Below are 18,105 nucleotides of genomic sequence, written 5' to 3' on the forward strand. Positions count from 1 at the left end.
CCTTCACCAAGGTTTTGTCCCATTGGGTTTTCCTGGTAAGGTTTTAATGAGGCAGCATCCCCTAAGCACATTGCAGCGATCCCATCCAACATGGCACGGTCATCTCGTCCAAGGGGGAGTGTTATAAAACACTTGTGGACTCTATAGACCGGCTCGCTCACAGTCCGTTAGGACATGGCCATTCGGCCCATATACCGGTCCGCGCATGTACGGCCCATCGGCCATTGCTTTACGGCCCATGGCCTATGTTATGTACTCGATTGCTTTATGGGCTTTAGCCCTTATGCTCCTATTATATATATAGTTGTAACCTCGACATTAATCAATAAGACTAAGAGATTTCACTTCCTAAATTCTCTAGTTTACAACAGTATTGGCATTCTATGAATAAATAAGGGATAAAGAGAATAATAATATACTCAAATCTACCAATGCAAGACCTCCAAATGTCTTTTAGTAGAAATCTCCAAGTAAGATCATCGGTTAGTTGAGTCAATCTTACTAATAAGAGTAATCACGAATGATACACACCACCTACATTTCTCATACTTGTCCAACTTCACTGCATCTACCATCCTTAATTGTAGTACGTAGTCTAGTAGATATTATTCAACTTGGAGTTTTTTCACAACCACTTTCCCATATGTTCATATACTTTCAACAAAATTGTATCGAAATTGATGAGACAAGAATACAAATAGGTTGGTTATAAAAGCTTCTGGTACTATCAAAAATAGAAACAAGTAGGGCTCATTTAATGATGAACTTGAGGAAAGAAAGCTGGTATGCATTTAGTTTCCCGTTAATATTTTTATGTGAATAGTGACTATACGCAACTGTACCATACTTTTAAGTTTCTCACTATCAGGGCAACAAATTGAATACCACTTATAAACAAAGTACAGAGTTCACTTACAGTTGAATCAAACAAGTATAAACATCAATATACCTTTAACAGCGTAAGAAAGATCCCAACTAAATAATTGCTAATCAAACTATGACACTCAAGAGTCAAGACTCAACTATTGGTAGCCTTCGTGATAGTACGTAGTACTATATAGTTCATCAAAGATAATACCAAAAGATTTATAAAAAAAAAAAATCACAAACTCACATGTACTTTTCTGTCTTGTTAATTATTAGTTAGAACTTGTCATACTAATGTCCCCACAAAGATAATCTTTCAAGGTTTTGTGGTATGCAAACAAAAGTTTTGATTTCGTATTCTAAGAGTATCTTCATTGGTATCGATGAGTATGCATGTGAACATAGGGTATCGAAATAATAAAATATACTGTATTATTTTTATTATCACGTTATTGTTTAATTAAATTTTAAATTATTAGTCTTACTCTTCTCACAATCGTATAAGAGGGCTGTGAGAAACGAGGCCTCGGAGCATGTGCAATGTGGATTCTAAAAGAGTTCTCACCCATAAAAAAAATAAAATAATAAAAAATAGAAATAAGAAGTGAGAATCAAATCTCAAATGAAAATTTTTGAGAACTTCATGAGAGATTCATATACACATGACAATATATGATTAGTCTTTTTTTGAAAATTTTAAATAAATAACTAAACTAAAATATTTACTGTTAAAATAATATATGAGAGATTGTGAGAGTCTTTCGCTCTCATCTTTTTTTTTTTGTTTTTTTTTGGTTTCAATATTGTAATGCTAATAAGAAAGTCTCACTCAATCCCGCGATGGGGATGGTCTAATTACCGAAAAAAGTAATAATAGCAACATGGCTATAATAAATGCCTTCTTCAATCTTCCACGCTTCTCACACTTAATAGTTTCTCAAATATTATTTTAGTTGGAGTTGGTACGTCCTCATTAATCATTTTCTCTTCCTCTCGATTCTGAGAATTATATGTTGAGAGTTTCACTTTGGGTGCACACGCAGAAAGCTCTCGTACAACAATAAAAAACGTAAGAAAACAAAATGAGGAAACAGTTTTTAAATAATATCTGCTAAAAGTCTACTTCTAAATATATATATATATATATATATATATACCGTTATGGTTGCAACTTGCAACTCAAACACGTTCGTGGGGTTAAAAGTGTTAAACTCTTCTTGTGGTGGTGTTAACTTATAACTCTTTTAACCTTCGACGCGGTAAAAATTGTGTGTTCTGTTAATAGTTTCTTTCAGTAAACAATAGTCAACAGTCGAATTTTTTTTCTTCTCGTGTTGCAGTGAGGATGCAGAGTATGCTGATGTTAATTGGGACAAACTCGGATTCGGTCTTGTACGGACAGATTATATGTTCGCCACCAGAAGTTGCAGCGAGGGAAACTTCGAACAGGGTTACCTTAGCCGTTACGGCAACATCGAGCTAAACCCTGCTGCTGGAATTCTCAACTATGGCCAGGTGAAAGCTTTTTAAATCTCATCCAAAAAATCAAACAAGTTGCCTGGTACAATATATAAAACGACTTTTCTGGTGGTGTTCCCAGGGACTAATCGAGGGGATGAAAGCGTACAGAGGAGAAGACGGTAAGGTTCTTCTCTTCCGTCCAGAACTAAACGCGATGCGTATGAAGATAGGAGCTGAGAGAATGTGTATGCATTCTCCCTCTGTTCAACACTTTATTGAAGGTGTTAAGCAGACCGTTCTTGCTAACAGGCGTTGGGTACAAAATTTCGATATCGTTTGCTCCTCGAAATGAATCTTTGGTTTAGTTTTTTTAAAGGCTCAGGCTTTTTTTTTTTTCTTTTTCAATTAGGTTCCTCCTCCTGGAAAAGGCTCATTGTATCTCAGACCGTTGTTGTTTGGAAGCGGAGCAAGCTTGGGTGTGGCTGCAGCGCCAGAATTCACGTTTCTTGTGTTTGGCTCTCCTGTTCAAAACTATTTTAAGGTCATTATCAATACCCTTAAAAAAAGGGAGAGATTCTTCTTTCTTTTGTTTAGTCAATCTGTGTGTTGGTCTTGAATTAGATTGCTTGTATAGGAAGGCACAGCGGCGTTGAACCTGTACGTGGAGGAGGTAATTCCACGCGCCTATCTTGGAGGAACTGGTGGCGTAAAGGCAATTTCAAATTACGGTCCGGTAAGTTTTAACTCGCATCCTATATGGTTTCAAGTACTACGCAAGTTGTTTCGTTGTAAAGTAAGTGTTTATTTTGGTGATAAACTGTAAAAGGTGCTTGAGGCGATGAGAAGAGCGAAATCAAGAGGGTTTTTGGATGTTCTGTATCTTGATGCAGAGACTGGGAAGAACATAGAAGAAGTCTCTGCTTCTAATATATTCCTTGTGAAGGTTAAACAAACTCTTTTTAAGACTGAAGTTGAATGCTTCTTTTCCTTTTCATTCTAATGACGGATTTGTATACTAATTGAAGTTTGTTGAGTATTTCAGGAGAATACAATAGTGACTCCAGCTACTAACGGAACAATTCTAGGAGGGATCACGCGTAAGAGCGTCATCGAAATCGCCCTTGACCTTGGTTACAAGGTTAGTATTCATTCCACATCTGTGTTCCTCTTAACGTTTTCAGTCAAAAATAGAGCAAGACTCTGTTTCCTTTCTTGAGGCAAAGCAAAGCACGTACACTGTTTCACACTGCATAGTTTGTATTTGCCTTATATGGCTTTACATGTTTAAACTTAAAATTTGATTTCTAAAGATACTTTCTATATATAAGTACCCCATGGGAGTTTTAACAAGTGTGTGTAATGGACAGGTGGATGAACGAACCGTTGCGGTCGAAGAACTGAAGGAAGCAAGAGAAGTTTTCTGCACTGGAACTGCCACTGGGGTTGCTTCTGTTGGAAGCATCACGTTTCAGAACACAAGGTCTCTTCTTCTCCACATACATGATACATATGCGTCTACATAAAATTTATACATATATCTGTTTATATAAACAATCTACAGGATTGAGTACAAAGTGGGAGATGCGCTTGTTACACAGCAACTTCGATCTATTCTGGTGGGAATACAAACTGGTTCTATCCAAGACACTAAGGATTGGGTTATGGAGATTGCCTAAAGTTTTTTTTTAATATAAGAATGTTGCTTTTGAAATTATCTATAAGTTATTGTTATAAGTAAAAACTGTATTGCAGTTGCATATAATCCTAAGTTCAGATTTGCTTTGGTATTATTCTAAACACTTGTTTCAGTAGAGAGAAAACAACAAAAATTGAAGCCCAATAACGGATCAAAAGCCCATAATTAAAAATACGAATATTAAGCCCAAAGACCCAAAATTATATAATCTGATTGAGGTTTTGGAAACCCTAATCATATGGCTGCAATCTCTCGCGAAATTAAATTTCAAGTCATGCTAATATTTTTTTTTGTTTTGTTATCGTAAAATGCCAACTTTTATGGTCTACTCGGCAGAAGCAACATCAAAAATTGAAGGGCCTATTATATGTAACAAAAAATTATATTGAAATAAATATAAGGGCATACAGGTGTAATTCGAACAGCTCACTTGCACATTATATGTCACTCACTTAACCACTAAACTACTTAAAACATTATTATTATAGGAGCGGCCGAGCATGTATATATTGGATTTAAGGCCGCAAGCACACATTATCATTTTGTGAAAAAACTGCACCAATGAATAAAGAAAATATCTATTTTAAACACACATTTTCAAGCTTATTTCAATCTAAAAACAATCATCCATCACTATAGTAGACTAATAGCCAATTATTTGATTTTTTCGTTTGTTCAAAATTTGAGTAAAATAATACAAATTACTATTATTAGATCGAAATCATAATGAAGAATCTTATCACTTGATCACGTGGTCGATTTATTAATAGAGAAAAACATACCAAATTTGAATAAAAAGTGTTTAGTTAGTGGTTATTTAGATTGCCTTTTCTCCTTCCATGCTTGCTGACTTCATGGATGTTCTTTGTGAGAACAGAGGTGTAGGAGCTGCCCAAGTCTGCTTCAAAAAAATGGATCATGACTTTGACTCTTCAAACCCTCATGCTAAGAACTGGTCGGCCTATGAAAAGATTTGCGACGAATCAAGGATCCCAATGGGGTTAAGACCTTTATGTTTAAGTTTGGTAGTTGTGTTGTTGTGAGATAACAGAGGAGCCATCACCAAGATGGATACCCACAAAGACAACCGAATAACCAACTTTATCAGCAACTTGTGAGAAGATTTCTTTGTTGAGGTAGAGAAACCCTTGAGAGAAAAAAAAAAAAAAAACTTTGAAGACTCTAGAATAGTAACACTCTTTTTTTTTTCTCCTTTATAAATCAAGATCGTTTTTGGTTCGAAACCATGCTTACTAGTATAGGTTTTCTGATGAAGCTTACTAGTTAGTATAGGCTTTATGAATTTGTGAGGAGTCTTATTTTACTTGACTTTGTTGAATCATATCAGTAAACGCAATGGTTTCAATTTGCAATAAGCTATGAATCAACGTAGAAATGTTTAATTTTGATGCTTCAAAGAGATGAATCTTTTGTCCTTGTTGCTTTTCTTTATTGGGAGATTTTTTTTTTTTTTGGACATATATTATTAACACAATACACTTCCCAGATATTAATAAAATCAATCCTCCATGGATCTACTGTTCGCTTATAGAGAAACAATATTGTCAAAGCTTTTTCTGTAGACTATGTAGTGTAGAATCTCATATAGTAGATTATTCAAGATGCTTTGATTAGACACGACAAATCAAACTTGAGAATTTTGAAAGCAATGACGTTCGTAGATATGTCCACTAGGGTTGATAGCAACCTTTGGAAATGTTTAATAAGAAAACTAACGGAGGAGTGTGAAGAAGAGTCTACATCATAGTAAATGGACATCCTTAGTAAGCATCATAGCAAAAACGTTGTTATCGGACAAAGAAGATCTCATTCTGACGTGGCTGCCAAACTCCACAACGTGTTTATCTCCCATTTGGGTAGTTTTAAAGAGGACGAAGACGTTGAAAACACGACATGTATCATGTATGAGTGAATGGAAATAAAGTTGTTATCCGACAAATACCTCTCGGGTCTAACGTGGCTATCATATCTCGTGTTTACTGTAATAACAACTGCGGATCAATCAATTAATATATAGAGAAAAAACACGAGTTGGAAATATACTAAAATAATGAATAATTTGTTGCAATAATTTAGGTAATTGCGTGCTAAAGAAAAACATTGCTAAATTAATATTTATACCAACTTACGATACTTTTTTACTGTTCAAAAATAGGATTTTTTACAGTTTTGAAGGTAGCCCACAGAAGTTCTTCATTTACCTTACACCATTAAAACGAGAAAAAGAAAGAGAAGTAGCGTTGATTTCGTTATAATATTTCTAGCTTCAGAGAGACACGTCTAGCTAGATCTGATCATGGGGGAGATAGACACAAGTGACGAAGCAAAAGAAAAAAAAATAATAACAAGATAAGAACTCTATACCAATTTCCACTAAAAGATAAAAAGAAGAAGAAAAATAAAAACAAAATTCAACGATTTGCCAAAAGATAAAAGCAGCCACACTTCACATAATAAATAAGCTTCGCTTCGCAATCACTTACGTGTTGGCTACTTAATTCGACACTGTTCTTTGTGTTTTCTTCCACTTTCTTCTCTTTTTTTGGGTTAATCATTTTGTCAAAAAAATTCTCTATTTATTTCTTTATATTCTTGTTGTTGCTATTTAATTCACGAGAAATCCTCTTTCACAACCAAAACAGAGGCTCTGCAATTGTGAAGATGATCAAAGCCGTCTCATCTCTACGCAAAAGTCTGGTTCTACCTCTTCATGTACATATTCGTACGGTATAAACTGACAACACTTTTTTCTTTATGTTTCTTACCAAGGCAAAACTCAAATTTAAGATGTAACATGTTTTTTTTGTTTTTTCCGACGACACAGCTACAAACTTTCGCTAAGTACAACGCACAAGCTGCCACGGCCTTGCGAGATGAGCGTAAGAAACCTGTTTATCAGTAAGTTTTGTTTTCTTATTCTCAAGTAACTCATTCATGGAAATATTGCCTTTTTTACCATTTGAGGCTCTGTTTCCATAATTGTTGTTTTGTATTATTTATAGAAATGGAGATGATGAGTATGTGGATTTGGATTGGGACAATCTCGGGTTTGGTCTAACGCCAGCTGATTACATGTATGTCATGAAATGCTCAAAAGACGGAGCATTTACTGAAGGAGAACTTAGTCCCTATGGGAATATTCAGCTGAGTCCTTCTGCTGGAGTCTTAAACTATGGACAGGCAATGATCTTGTAAACCCTAGATGTTTCTTTATTTGTCTCTCAACTGTATGATCAATGAACGTTTTGGGATTATTCGTAGGCGATATATGAAGGTACAAAAGCATACAGGAAAGAAAATGGGAAGCTTCTACTGTTTCGCCCGGATCACAATGCTATCCGAATGAAGCTTGGCGCTGAACGAATGCTCATGCCTTCTCCTTCTGTTGATCAGTTTGTTAATGCAGTTAAACAAACCGCTCTCGCCAACAAACGTTGGGTAAATTATGTTTTCTTTGTACCAAATATTATCTTCTGAAGAGGTTTGTTTTTGGGATCTGATGAGTGATGTGTTTCGGCAGGTTCCTCCTTCAGGGAAAGGGACTTTGTACATTAGGCCTTTGTTGATGGGAAGTGGTCCTATTCTTGGTTTAGGCCCTGCACCTGAATATACCTTCATTATCTATGCATCTCCAGTTGGTAACTACTTCAAGGTATCTATATTTCTCTTCCTGTCCAAGCTTTTTGGCGATGGACTTGATTAGCAAATGTTTTGTTCACTGGTTTGCAGGAAGGGATGGCTGCTCTTAATCTCTATGTTGAGGAAGAGTATGTCCGTGCAGCTCCTGGTGGAGCTGGAGGGGTCAAGAGCATCACAAATTATGCCCCAGTAAGTATTGAAACCAACTTAGTTTCAAAGAGGCAAAAGAGTTTTGATAAACCATATATGTGTGTAGGTTTTGAAAGCACTGAGCAGAGCCAAGAGCCTGGGGTTTTCAGACGTTCTTTATCTCGATTCTGTTAAGAAAAAGTATCTAGAGGAGGCTTCTTCTTGCAATGTCTTTGTTGTGAAGGTATATATATATTGTGGATTGTGGTGTTTCCAGTATAATCTCTTTGTTGCATCCTAATTGTATCATTGATTGATTAAGGGTCGGACAATCTCAACTCCTGCAACTAATGGAACAATTCTTGAGGGGATTACGCAGAAAAGTATAATGGAGATCGCAAGTGATCAAGGTTATCAGGTAATACAAAATCAAACTGTTTTACTCTAAACAACCAAATACTAAACTTGGCTAAGTTTCACACTGAGTTATGAAATCAGGTAGTAGAGAAGGCAGTACATGTGGATGAAGTAATGGATGCAGATGAAGTCTTTTGTACCGGAACTGCTGTAGTAGTTGCTCCTGTGGGTTCTATAACATATCAGGACAAAAGGTAAGAACTCGTAACAACTTGATCAAGTTTCACTCAAACTTTAAGCAAATATTTGGACTGATGTAATCTTTCTGAAACATTTCAGAGTAGAGTATAAAACCGGGGATGAATCTGTCTGCCAGAAACTGCGTTCCATCCTTGTCTCTATCCAGACAGGATTGACTGAAGACAACAAGGGATGGGTCACAAATATCAACTGAGAAAACCAATATTCAACCTTTTTCCACAAGGAGATTACTATGCATATAAAGCTGTGTATACACAAAAATGAAGAACACTTTCATGTAAATCTATATACGAGACAGAAACAGAAAGCTCTTTTGCCCTTTCTATTTAGTAATAACATTGTCTTTCACAAAACTACTTAAAAAGAATCTTTGTACAAAAGTGGTTCTGACCATAGTTTCATTTCCTCCTGCAGTAACTATAAAATTCACATTTCATTTTAGCAGAAAGAACTGTTTATGTTTCGATGGCTTCCACACCTCTTACTTTCATCACCCATAAGGGTCTCAACTTCTAAATTTGCAACTCAATTCTGGACACTTTTTCTTCAAGTATACATAGTAGCTCAAAGTATCAAGTTCGTTTGTATATCTCAGCAAATCCTGGAGAATAACGATTTGGTGAAGCACTGGGACAGGACTTCACCTCAAGATCATGGCCAGATTTACTTCTCTGGAACGCCCATATGTATTCAGCTTTAAGACTCTCTTTCTCAGGCTTCAACTGTTCAGAATCTGATAACTCCTGATCTGAGCCAGGTGAACTGCAACCAGCTTTGCTCGATTCCTGAGAACACGATAATGATGGTATCTGAGAGTATGCAGCTTTCAAGTTGTTATGTATCTCGTCCATCTTTCCTTTCACCTCATCTGCTCGGTCCATAGCGATAAGAATCTGAAATAAACTCACACGTCAAGATATCCCAGGAGATGCAAATCGAGGGTATGAAAACATGGTGGGGAATATATATATATATACCTCGGCTGGATATTTCTGGAATATGGGCGCAAACCTCTGCCGACAATACTCACTAAACAGAAGAGTCAGAAGAATTAATGGAATGGTGAAACCTGAAGCAACCGTTGATAGCTTTAAACCGAAAAAGCCTAGAGCTATAACTTGCGACAAGATCAGTGAAAAGATTGTTGTGTTGTGAAAAACAGGCCAATATTGTCCACCGCTTTCATATTTTGTAATATAGACGTTGATGATCTGCAAAGAAAACGAAAGAGGTGTCTAAGTCACAATTTCTTGAAGTGCTGATTGGCAACTATAAAAAGAGGTGTACGTATAAGAGATCAGAGCAGATATGCCTCGTTCACATACCTGATTTTTGTATACAAGATACGCGAAGAAAAAGTAGATCAACAGGAACGGCAGTATTAGAGGCGCTATGACTGAATTGGTGAATCCCAGGAGCCCGAACAAGAGTAGTCGCGGAATTTCTGTATGGTATGGAAACCTAAGTGTTTCATATGAGTCCTCCTTGTTCTTGACAATAACTTTTCTTATCAGGTTCCAGATGAGCCCAACAGGTTGCATGATTTCACATGCCAAACCGGCCCAACCAGATGTGAAACAATAGGTCATGAAGAAGCCAGCCTGCATGTAGTCAACGAATATTTTCATTACTGTTAACATTATAGATACATAACAAAATTGGGTGTAAAAGGAACAGTTAAAAGTTACCTGTGCTGGAACTAGTTTGGCAAGTTGTGCAGGTATGTCCCTCACACTAGACAAGACAGCCAATTGCCTGATAACAGAGCCTGATAGAATATTGACGAAGAACACATTCCAGATGGTGAAGTACAAAATTTTAATACATGCACTTTTCTTTCTTAGACTCCGAGAAACACACCCCTCCAAGGTTGAAAAGTACATCATTAATGGTGGAACGGCATAAAAGAATAGAACCAAAATCACACTTGGTAGGTACCCTGTGATGATCTGGTTTACAAAATTCCTCCTGCAATGTTTTTCAAAGGGATGATTAGATTGAAAGGTAATAAAAACAAATCGAATATATAGACTTTGTTCTCTTTTTCTGCGCATAAAGAAATCAACTGCCTAGCAGCTCCGATTATACGCATTTTGCAATTCTCTAAAAGCAACGTAGCTACACCTACTCTTTGGTGCCAACTCTATGTCATGTTAAGAAGAATACAAACAAGAACCTTCTATTACTGAGTACACGAGTAAGAAAACTGCCGGATACTCACCTGTTCAAGAAGTCTTTTAGGAAAGGGAAATTCTTGGATAGCGTTTGGAGTTGAGTCAGCCCTTGAACAAAGGCAACAGGAAAAAGAAACACAAACATGAAGGCAATAGCACCAACAAGGGTTGCTATTCTTCGCATCCAAAGTTGCCGATAAGGTATTCTGAGATTCCTCCAATGCACATCATGAGGCTCTGGAGCTAAGTCTGCCACCCATAACATAGGATTTGGTGTTTGAAGAACCTCCGAAACAACAAGAGCATCATAACGACTCTTGAAAAACACAAAAGCAACGGGACGTTCCTGCAAATGAGTATTAAAGAAAGCCTTACATACATATTTCAAGCGCTGCCGCTATGCTTAGATCATGTAACAGGTAGAACCCACACACTATGCCTAAATCATGTAAAGTACAACATTCACCTATCAGAGTGAAAAGAATTCCTTACTTCCTCCGTCGTAGCCAAAGTCAACTCACCGAGGTCCAGTGTTTTCATACTGTCTGCCTCGTTAGAGAGGATTTGAAAAGAATTTGTGGCTGCAGGTCCACAAAAGGTGCATGACTTCAAGCTCGGGTTACAACTTAAATCAGAAGAAACATGTTTCATAGCCTGACACATCCTCTCCGTCTCATTCTAAAATAGAAAATTGACACGATTACAATATTAGAATCTAATTAACTCAGTTGTGCTCCAAAATAGATCACTTCACTTCAACTATATGTTATCATACACCATCAAGATAACCAAATTTATTTCCATTCAAAATTCTGATCAGATAACCAACAAGAAACTGATGTAATATCAAAAGAACCTCAATATCAACTAAAACTTCTACAAAGGAAAAACAAAGTTAGTAATCCAAGAATATCATCAAAAATATAATCCCCTGAACTTCCTATATCTTTAACTAATACAGGACTATCAATTAAGTCGGTATAACAAGTTATTGCTCTGTTATTTCATAATTAAGTCTGTATAAAAATTTATTCCTAATACAACATATGAAGTGTGAAAAAGGTTAAATCACATTCCGGGATAAAGAGAAATCGGTTCCTTTTTTTATTCTAGGGGAGTCCTATTCTGCTAAGGTCAACCACGCAGATGTATTAAATGAAAAATTTATTCTTAATCCAACAGAAAACAAAACAAAAGACAAGTGACTGATAATTAAGTCAGCATGTTGCAAGAATAAATCAAAAGACATACCCGCAGCCTCTGAATGAACCCATCACGGTAGACCATTAGGTGCGACACATAGCTTGGTGCATAGTAATTTGTGAAGTATTTGCTCACTGTTTCACTATAGGAATGCTCAGGAGACTGAGGAATAGCACGAATAAGAACAGTAAAATGGCTTGGCTTTGAGGCAGATTCCGCAATATGGGCAAGCCTCCTTTTGGTTATATTTTTATACTCCTACAGCGGCAAAACACGTATAAACAGAGTGAGAGAGAGACCAAAACGAAACGACGGAATAGCAAAAATCAGTAAGCGTGACATGAACCAAGGTAATAAGATCCTCACAAAGTAAAGAAGAGCACAAGTTGCCGAGGATATGATGTACAATGAGAGACAATGAACCCACAGCCTGGAAATAAAAAGAGTGAAACTAGAATCAGCATTTTGCTTTCATTGTACAGAACACTGGTAGTCTATCTATTTATGAAGACGTGTGAAATGCCACCATTAATCTCCTGCACAGAAACATAATCAGGTAGAAATACAGGCTACGCATAGTATCTGACAATATTAGTGAGACATGCCGCTAGTTTACCATCGTGAGCGTTGATGAAGGTTCTCAATTGTGAATACTCCCAGTGACTCCAAATGGACTTCCTTGTGCTCCATCTTTTGTCCATAATAGTTAACAGGTAGCACGAAGGCAATGCAAACGACTGCAACGATTGAGAAAATACGAATGCTGCAGAGTTATAAAAGAAAGATAAACCAACTGTGAGAGTTGTAAACAAAAAAACAACATGTTTGTCCATTCAATAACAGTAAAAAAAAAAACTGAAAAGCAAGTTTTATGGTGAAGTAAAATTAACCTGCAAATGACCATCCTGATAAGAACCACAGCATCGAGACCAGCAGCAGCCAACATCTCTTCCTCAGTAGTTTCCCAAGCTTTAAGGAGCCAACTTGGAGAAGGCGCAAATCTTTCATACCAATGAGGATCATGACGTTTAACTCTTCCGCTAGAAAGCATTCGGCCAAAGTAAACACAATAATTGGCTGGCTGCTTTCGAAGAATGGAATAAAGCGACACAAGCACAATGCATATGGCTACATTAATCCCAGCAGAGGTTAAAAGTGCAGCCACATCCATCTCAGTTTTAGTTCAAACCCTGCCTTAGTGAAAGGCAGAGAAGAACAAAATAGCTGATCAAGCGCAGGCAGATGGCTTAGTAAACAACACAGCAAGAACTTTTTAAGTCGTCAAAAAGATCTGGTAAGGAAAAAACAAAGAAGAAAGTAGTTACGAACACATTGTATGTTTTTTTTACAGTATTAAAGCAGAAATAACAAGGATGCTTGAAAGAGATATATATGAGCATGAAGCAAGAATTATTCTTTAATCTAACACGTAACATATATGTAAGTTGTGTGGATTCTAGGGAGTGATCTAAAAAGGTGCAAAACAAAAGTAACGTATACACCTGACACTTTATCACTTGTAAAAAAAAAACAATTACGAGACAAAGAGGCTTAGAAAAATAAAAAAGCCTACAACTTTCCAAGTTTGGAGCAACACAAGACCGAATCAAAATCTAATAAAACTCTTAAAAAAGTTGCGGCAGATAATAAAAGACTATTTAACCTCATCTCATCCAACAATTTCGTTCATAGAAGCAAAAAAAAAAAAAAAAAAAAAAAAAAACAGAACACCATGAACAGAGGAATCGAATAAAAGCACACATAGTTTGATTCAATACAACAATTCAGAAACAAAGGAAACGAACGAAACCAAAAAAAAACCCAGATGATGAGATTCGATCAAAATTACAGGAGGAGTTTGATATGGACCATATGGTGCGTCATTAACAAACAACGAAATCGAAGAAAAAAAAAGAAAGAAAAAAAAAGAAGGAGAATTATGGACTCACATGGACGAAAAGGCGATTGCTTTGCTTTGACTTGGAAGGAATCTGAAAACCCGAAGAATCAAAAACCCTAACTTCTTGCTTTTAACCAACCCAATCCACCATCGAATTCGCTACTACTTATTTCAATATATATGCAAAATTAAAAAAAAAAAAAAAAAAAAAAAAAAAAAAAATCTACAAAATTCAAAATAATTAATTGTGTTTCTAAAAAGAGATAGAGATAATGAAATGATTAGGTGAAGATTTTTTTTATTATAATTACTTTAGAGGAAAGATATAGAGATATGATAACTGAAAATATCAATTAAACGAAGAATTCCACGTCGGGAAGTGTTAAATTGCCAGATCATATGACGTGGCGTAACCACAATGGCCCCAAACTAGTATCACGTCCGTTTAGGACTTATTAGCCTTTGTGATTGCGACTACCTTGTCGGCTAATTTATCTCCCTTCGATCTTAATTGAATCGTCGCGATTTTGACACGTGTTATTTTGATAACGACTGCTAAAACTGTTTCTTGCCCGGGAAAAATTGAAAAGGTAACATAACCCAACCCATATTTAATCCCAATTTCATGTATGATTCGCGTGGTGGTGAGAAGTGTGACAGTGAGTCCCATTAAAACAAAGACCTGACCCCTCCTATTAATTATTAAATATGCCCCATTTGACTATATAATAATAGCAACTGGCTACCTTTATACGATAACATCATGCTTTATGCGGTATGTCCCCATTTAACCGGTTTGGCATCTTTCCATGATTATTGATTGTCGATGCATAATGACTTTTTAATCTTTTGCTTCTTGCTTCCATCAACTGTTTTTGTTTGTCCAAACTTTGTAACCCTTGTAAGATATGGTTATGATTTTTTTTTTTTTTTTTTGCGTTACCAGGATTTGCTTTTCGATGATTGCGTTTCTTCCTTTCCTTGCATCCGTTTCATTGATCACCATATGTTCTCTTATCATTAACAGTTGATAACAAAGATTTGTCTCGGTCAACTTCTTCATTAATCAACTTATATTGAGCTATGTCGGCAACGGAAATAAAAAAAAGTCAAAACGGATTCTAAGACATGGTTTTGACAACAACTTATGCAAGAATGCAGTCTTCTTCTAACGTAAAAGTGTAAAAAGATATTGCCTTTTGAAATCTCAGAAGTCTTCAGACATTCACCAAATGATGCAAAAGCGAGGGTCTTTCTTCACCAATTGTGCTCAGTAAACACTTCACTTTCTCTGTTCCAAGCTTCTCCTCGAGCATTCTCCTCAATTCTGGAATCTTCTGCTCACACAAACGAATTCATATCAGAAATCAATGAATCATACTCAGACAATAAAATAAAATAAAAAAGAGGAAACGTCAAGTCCACCATATTTCCATCCTTCTGGTACACGGAATACTCGCAACCTTTTGTTCAGCACTTGTGCGATTTAACAATAGTAGCAATTTTATTGATGACATTTATTTGGACAAGAAGAGACCACTATTACCTTTGTCAGCCATAGTATATAGGCAACACCATGCAATGCTTGAGCTTGATAATCTTCAAATTTGGTATCCGGAATGGTCATAGAATATTCTAGAAGATCGATCTCATTATTAATGAAGATGACAATCTCTTCATTCATAATGATACTCTCTCCGGGTTCAGGTGAAACATCTGAATGATTGCAAGCGAAATACATTATCCAATTAAGAGAGAGGAACCGCCGATGAAGCCATAGTGCCTGAAATAAAAAGAGCAACAACTCAAATAGGTCATTAATTCGACCATCCTTAGTACCATGACAACAAACTATGTAGAAAACTCTCGTTGACAAAATCTAACTTCGTGTCTCTATGATAGGGCGGTATACAAAATTCAACTTTGGTCATACTCTTCTACCAGTCCAACACATTGTTGAATATTTTAGTAGCTTTTTACAGATATCAGTACTAAATCTTCATAACGTGCCCATCTCTACACTTCATTTTTGAAAATCAAAGGTAATCATACCTCTCGTCCCACGTAACGTTCTACCAATTCTTTGTTCCAATCCAGCTCTTCCTGTCATATAATTGTAGCACAAATGTAAAAATAAGATTAACGGTATCATAACAGAGATGGGTTAGCAAGGAAGACAAAGAATACCTTCCAGATTTTATGTGCCTGGGTTTTATCATAAGCGTTGCTTCCTTTCACATAAAGCGTATCCAAAATCTTGTGCATCAGCCGCTGGACATTAATGAAAAAAATCAATTGAGATGCATGGAACACTTCTCCAGATTCAGTGGAGAATGATATATATACTTTTTACTTCCGAGACAGAACATAACTTGGAGTAAGTTAGATTGATGTACACTCTAGCTTTACTACAATTACATTGGCTGAATATGAGACTCTTACTATGCGATAATGGAAGCAAGAACTATCGGCTACATGAAGTCCTGCCCACCTTTTAGATTTGTTCAACTCTTGTATCACCTAGAACAGACAACATACATGTATATATATATATATATATATATATATAATCACATATCAGAGAAACCTTATGGTGTATCTTAGAACATATGAAACTTTCACAAGTGAAATCAGAGAAATGTTGCAAAGTTTAGGAAATCTGACCATACGAAATGTTCCCAAGTTCAGACCATATGTTCAAACGATCAGGATATTTGAAGAAATATAGAAAGTGATTTACCTGCTCAATTGCCATGTAAGAAACCAACCAGCAACGGTGATACCATGCACGATAGTTCATCTTTGATCTCTGCAAAAGGCATGTATTTTGGTTAGGAGCCAGTTTTTTTTAGGAGCAGAGTAAGTTGTTATGTGTCATATTAGTAGGAATTGTAAAGAAAGGACTTTGAGGATCAATAAACAGAAATCTTCGAGTGGCCGACTGTTTAATATTTACATTATAGCCAAAATGTGAAGACTAGTACAAACCAATATTTATTCATTAATTACAGCATCAAATCTGGAACTAAACCTCGCCTATTGATTCCACTAACTCAGATTCTTTGGTTATAATCTCTTGTGGTGTAGAAAATCTCCGAGAAATCATCTTAATTATCCACCTTCTGTTAAAATAAAAATCAAATCTAATGAGGAATGTAAACCGACAAGGACAAGTAGGAACTATTCAAGGTGTAACAAAAAACTAAAATGCACTTAAGATCAGAAGGTGTGTTTGCATTACAAAAAGGATAATAATGATGGGAAACATTGATCCTAATGAATAAATTGAATCATAAAGAATGACCAACCTATGGCTCCATGTTGACTCACTCTTTGGGGAATTGGAAAGAACGAGCCCAGAAAGACGAAGTTCTTCTGTGAATGCGAAAATTTGATCTGCTTTTGACAATATCAGCTTCCTATCTCCAGGAAACACATTAAAGATGAGGTTAAACACTAGGACTACATATCAAGCCAATTATAAAAATTATTACTTAGTATGAGTTACCTAGCATTCCATGCGGTTCCAAAGTCTGAGCTTAACAGTAAAACAGCTTGGCTATGCTTCATGACTTCACTCTCGGGAGTAGCAGAGATACTCTTAATCTGAGGCTCATTACATGCGTTTCCTTGGCAATTGTACTCCTCAAGCGCAAGCAGAAACACACGCTTGGCATCTTTACATAGTTGAACAAGTATATCAGTGGATATTCCCAATTTGTGATCTTGATTCCAGAACTTGCTTGAGGTTCCATCGTTAGGCTGGAGATGCACATTGGAGAAACCTGCTTCTTTATCCAGCAAGATGAACTGTGAGGGGTGGATAAACCCTACTTCATCACTGAATCCAGAGATACAAAAAAAAAAAAAAGTAAGAGAACAGGAAGAAACCAAATCAATCACACAACAATGTCATAGGAAATTTACAAAACTCAAAACAGGATTCCAAGTAATATTATACCCAGATGGGAAAGAACATTGATAATACTCACATAAGAGGGTCAGATTCAAGAACATGCTCGAACTGCTTCAACAAGCTAAAGCAATCTTCTTCAGAGCATGGTCCTTTTCTCATAATTACTCACGCCTCCCTCAACAATTATTCTCTTCCGTTAAGGAATCGGAATTCGATTGATCCTTGGGTGACGGTAGATTTCCTAAAAAATAGGGATTTCGCCGGAGAAGATGGTTACTTTAAGGCATGAGAGATTTGAGTTGTTCTTCGATCGCGCTGGTCATTAACTTTTATTACTCCTATTATTTTACCTTTTTCACTCAAAATTGTCGAACCGATTATTTATTTTTCCTTAATTTATAAGATTTTACTATTTTTACTACGAAAAGAAACAGTCACAAAAACCTAGTTGTGTGTATATATATATACGTGACGCATCCAA

At 36.2% G+C, this 18,105-nt stretch overlaps 4 protein-coding genes across 18 annotated transcripts; 2 read left to right on the forward strand and 2 right to left on the reverse strand.

Annotated features, from left to right (window-relative positions):
- The first annotated feature begins 1,802 nt into the window (after window positions 1–1,802).
- On the forward strand, window positions 1,803–4,118 carry LOC104768388 (branched-chain-amino-acid aminotransferase 1, mitochondrial). 3 transcript variants are annotated; one of them, XM_087498217.1, is made up of 9 exons: window positions 1,803–1,936; window positions 2,208–2,382; window positions 2,468–2,644; window positions 2,738–2,869; window positions 2,963–3,061; window positions 3,155–3,271; window positions 3,371–3,466; window positions 3,696–3,808; window positions 3,890–4,118. In XM_087498217.1, exons 2-9 carry the CDS (start codon window positions 2,275–2,277, stop codon window positions 4,002–4,004), a joined length of 957 nt encoding a protein of 318 aa, XP_087354343.1. In that variant the 5' UTR covers window positions 1,803–1,936; window positions 2,208–2,274; the 3' UTR covers window positions 4,005–4,118. The 3 variants fall into 3 exon arrangements, 2 of the variants coding, with proteins under 2 accessions (XP_087354343.1, XP_010490644.1); XR_015588513.1 differs by lacking the exon at window positions 1,803–1,936 and adding an exon at window positions 1,982–2,126 and having other exon boundaries at window positions 2,950–3,061; XM_010492342.3 differs by lacking the exon at window positions 1,803–1,936 and adding an exon at window positions 1,983–2,126.
- A 2,127-nt stretch (window positions 4,119–6,245) lies between these two features.
- LOC104768401 (branched-chain-amino-acid aminotransferase 2, chloroplastic) lies at window positions 6,246–8,811 on the forward strand. The gene is made up of 10 exons (XM_010492370.3): window positions 6,246–6,772; window positions 6,870–6,943; window positions 7,048–7,225; window positions 7,307–7,483; window positions 7,566–7,697; window positions 7,775–7,873; window positions 7,941–8,057; window positions 8,136–8,231; window positions 8,312–8,424; window positions 8,510–8,811. The coding sequence occupies exons 1-10, from the start codon at window positions 6,707–6,709 to the stop codon at window positions 8,622–8,624; spliced, it is 1,167 nt and encodes a 388-aa protein (XP_010490672.1). The 5' UTR covers window positions 6,246–6,706; the 3' UTR covers window positions 8,625–8,811.
- On the reverse strand, window positions 8,729–14,067 carry LOC104768398 (hyperosmolality-gated Ca2+ permeable channel 2.2). 5 transcript variants are annotated; one of them, XM_087498346.1, is made up of 11 exons: window positions 13,758–14,067; window positions 12,699–13,099; window positions 12,425–12,571; window positions 12,175–12,238; window positions 11,857–12,066; window positions 11,098–11,283; window positions 10,653–10,951; window positions 10,120–10,399; window positions 9,757–10,032; window positions 9,409–9,642; window positions 8,729–9,324 (listed from the first exon to the last, which is right to left on the reverse strand). In XM_087498346.1, the coding sequence occupies exons 2-11, from the start codon at window positions 12,977–12,979 to the stop codon at window positions 9,004–9,006; spliced, it is 2,298 nt and encodes a 765-aa protein (XP_087354472.1). In that variant the 5' UTR covers window positions 12,980–13,099; window positions 13,758–14,067; the 3' UTR covers window positions 8,729–9,003. The 5 variants fall into 5 exon arrangements, with proteins under 5 accessions (XP_087354472.1, XP_087354494.1, XP_087354501.1 ...); XM_087498368.1 differs by having other exon boundaries at window positions 11,072–11,283; window positions 13,758–14,018; XM_087498375.1 differs by having other exon boundaries at window positions 11,072–11,283; window positions 12,425–12,545; window positions 13,758–14,007.
- A 681-nt stretch (window positions 14,068–14,748) lies between these two features.
- On the reverse strand, window positions 14,749–18,054 carry LOC104768405 (uncharacterized). 9 transcript variants are annotated; one of them, XM_010492393.3, is made up of 10 exons: window positions 17,701–18,054; window positions 17,217–17,549; window positions 17,017–17,127; window positions 16,740–16,830; window positions 16,449–16,517; window positions 16,151–16,228; window positions 15,896–15,979; window positions 15,761–15,811; window positions 15,255–15,491; window positions 14,749–15,045 (listed from the first exon to the last, which is right to left on the reverse strand). In XM_010492393.3, exons 1-10 carry the CDS (start codon window positions 17,781–17,783, stop codon window positions 14,926–14,928), a joined length of 1,257 nt encoding a protein of 418 aa, XP_010490695.1. In that variant the 5' UTR covers window positions 17,784–18,054; the 3' UTR covers window positions 14,749–14,925. The 9 variants fall into 9 exon arrangements, with proteins under 9 accessions (XP_010490695.1, XP_087354369.1, XP_087354361.1 ...); XM_087498243.1 differs by having other exon boundaries at window positions 17,039–17,131; window positions 17,701–17,938; XM_087498235.1 differs by having other exon boundaries at window positions 17,039–17,127; window positions 17,701–17,925.
- Between the last annotated feature and the right edge of the window lie 51 nt (window positions 18,055–18,105).

The sequence above is a fragment of the Camelina sativa genome, chromosome 3, assembly GCF_030686135.1.
Source record: "Camelina sativa cultivar CO46 ecotype springtype chromosome 3, ASM3068613v1".
Taxonomy (NCBI): Eukaryota; Viridiplantae; Streptophyta; class Magnoliopsida; order Brassicales; family Brassicaceae; genus Camelina; species Camelina sativa.

Bases quoted from the DNA above. Each gene is read 5' to 3' on its own strand.
- LOC104768388 (XM_087498217.1), top strand. From the start codon at position 2,275: ATGTTCGCCACCAGAAGTTGCAGCGAGGGAAACTTCGAACAGGGTTAC. The intron at 2,383-2,467 runs GTGAAAGCTTTT...TGGTGTTCCCAG, and splicing joins GAATTCTCAACTATGGCCAG to GGACTAATCGAGGGGATGAA. The intron at 3,062-3,154 runs GTAAGTTTTAAC...AAACTGTAAAAG, and splicing joins CAATTTCAAATTACGGTCCG to GTGCTTGAGGCGATGAGAAG.
- LOC104768401 (XM_010492370.3), top strand. From the start codon at position 6,707: ATGATCAAAGCCGTCTCATCTCTACGCAAAAGTCTGGTTCTACCTCTT. The intron at 7,698-7,774 runs GTATCTATATTT...ACTGGTTTGCAG, and splicing joins CAGTTGGTAACTACTTCAAG to GAAGGGATGGCTGCTCTTAA. The intron at 7,874-7,940 runs GTAAGTATTGAA...ATATGTGTGTAG, and splicing joins GCATCACAAATTATGCCCCA to GTTTTGAAAGCACTGAGCAG.
- LOC104768398 (XM_087498346.1), bottom strand. From the start codon at position 12,979: ATGGATGTGGCTGCACTTTTAACCTCTGCTGGGATTAATGTAGCCATA. The intron at 10,400-10,652 runs GTGAGTATCCGG...AAAACATTGCAG, and splicing joins CTAAAAGACTTCTTGAACAG to GAGGAATTTTGTAAACCAGA. The intron at 10,033-10,119 runs GTAACTTTTAAC...GACTACATGCAG, and splicing joins CCAAACTAGTTCCAGCACAG to GCTGGCTTCTTCATGACCTA.
- LOC104768405 (XM_010492393.3), bottom strand. From the start codon at position 17,783: ATGAGAAAAGGACCATGCTCTGAAGAAGATTGCTTTAGCTTGTTGAAG. The intron at 15,812-15,895 runs GTATTCTTTGTC...ATTATATGACAG, and splicing joins AGGCACATAAAATCTGGAAG to GAAGAGCTGGATTGGAACAA. The intron at 15,046-15,254 runs GTAATAGTGGTC...TTGTGTGAGCAG, and splicing joins ATATACTATGGCTGACAAAG to AAGATTCCAGAATTGAGGAG.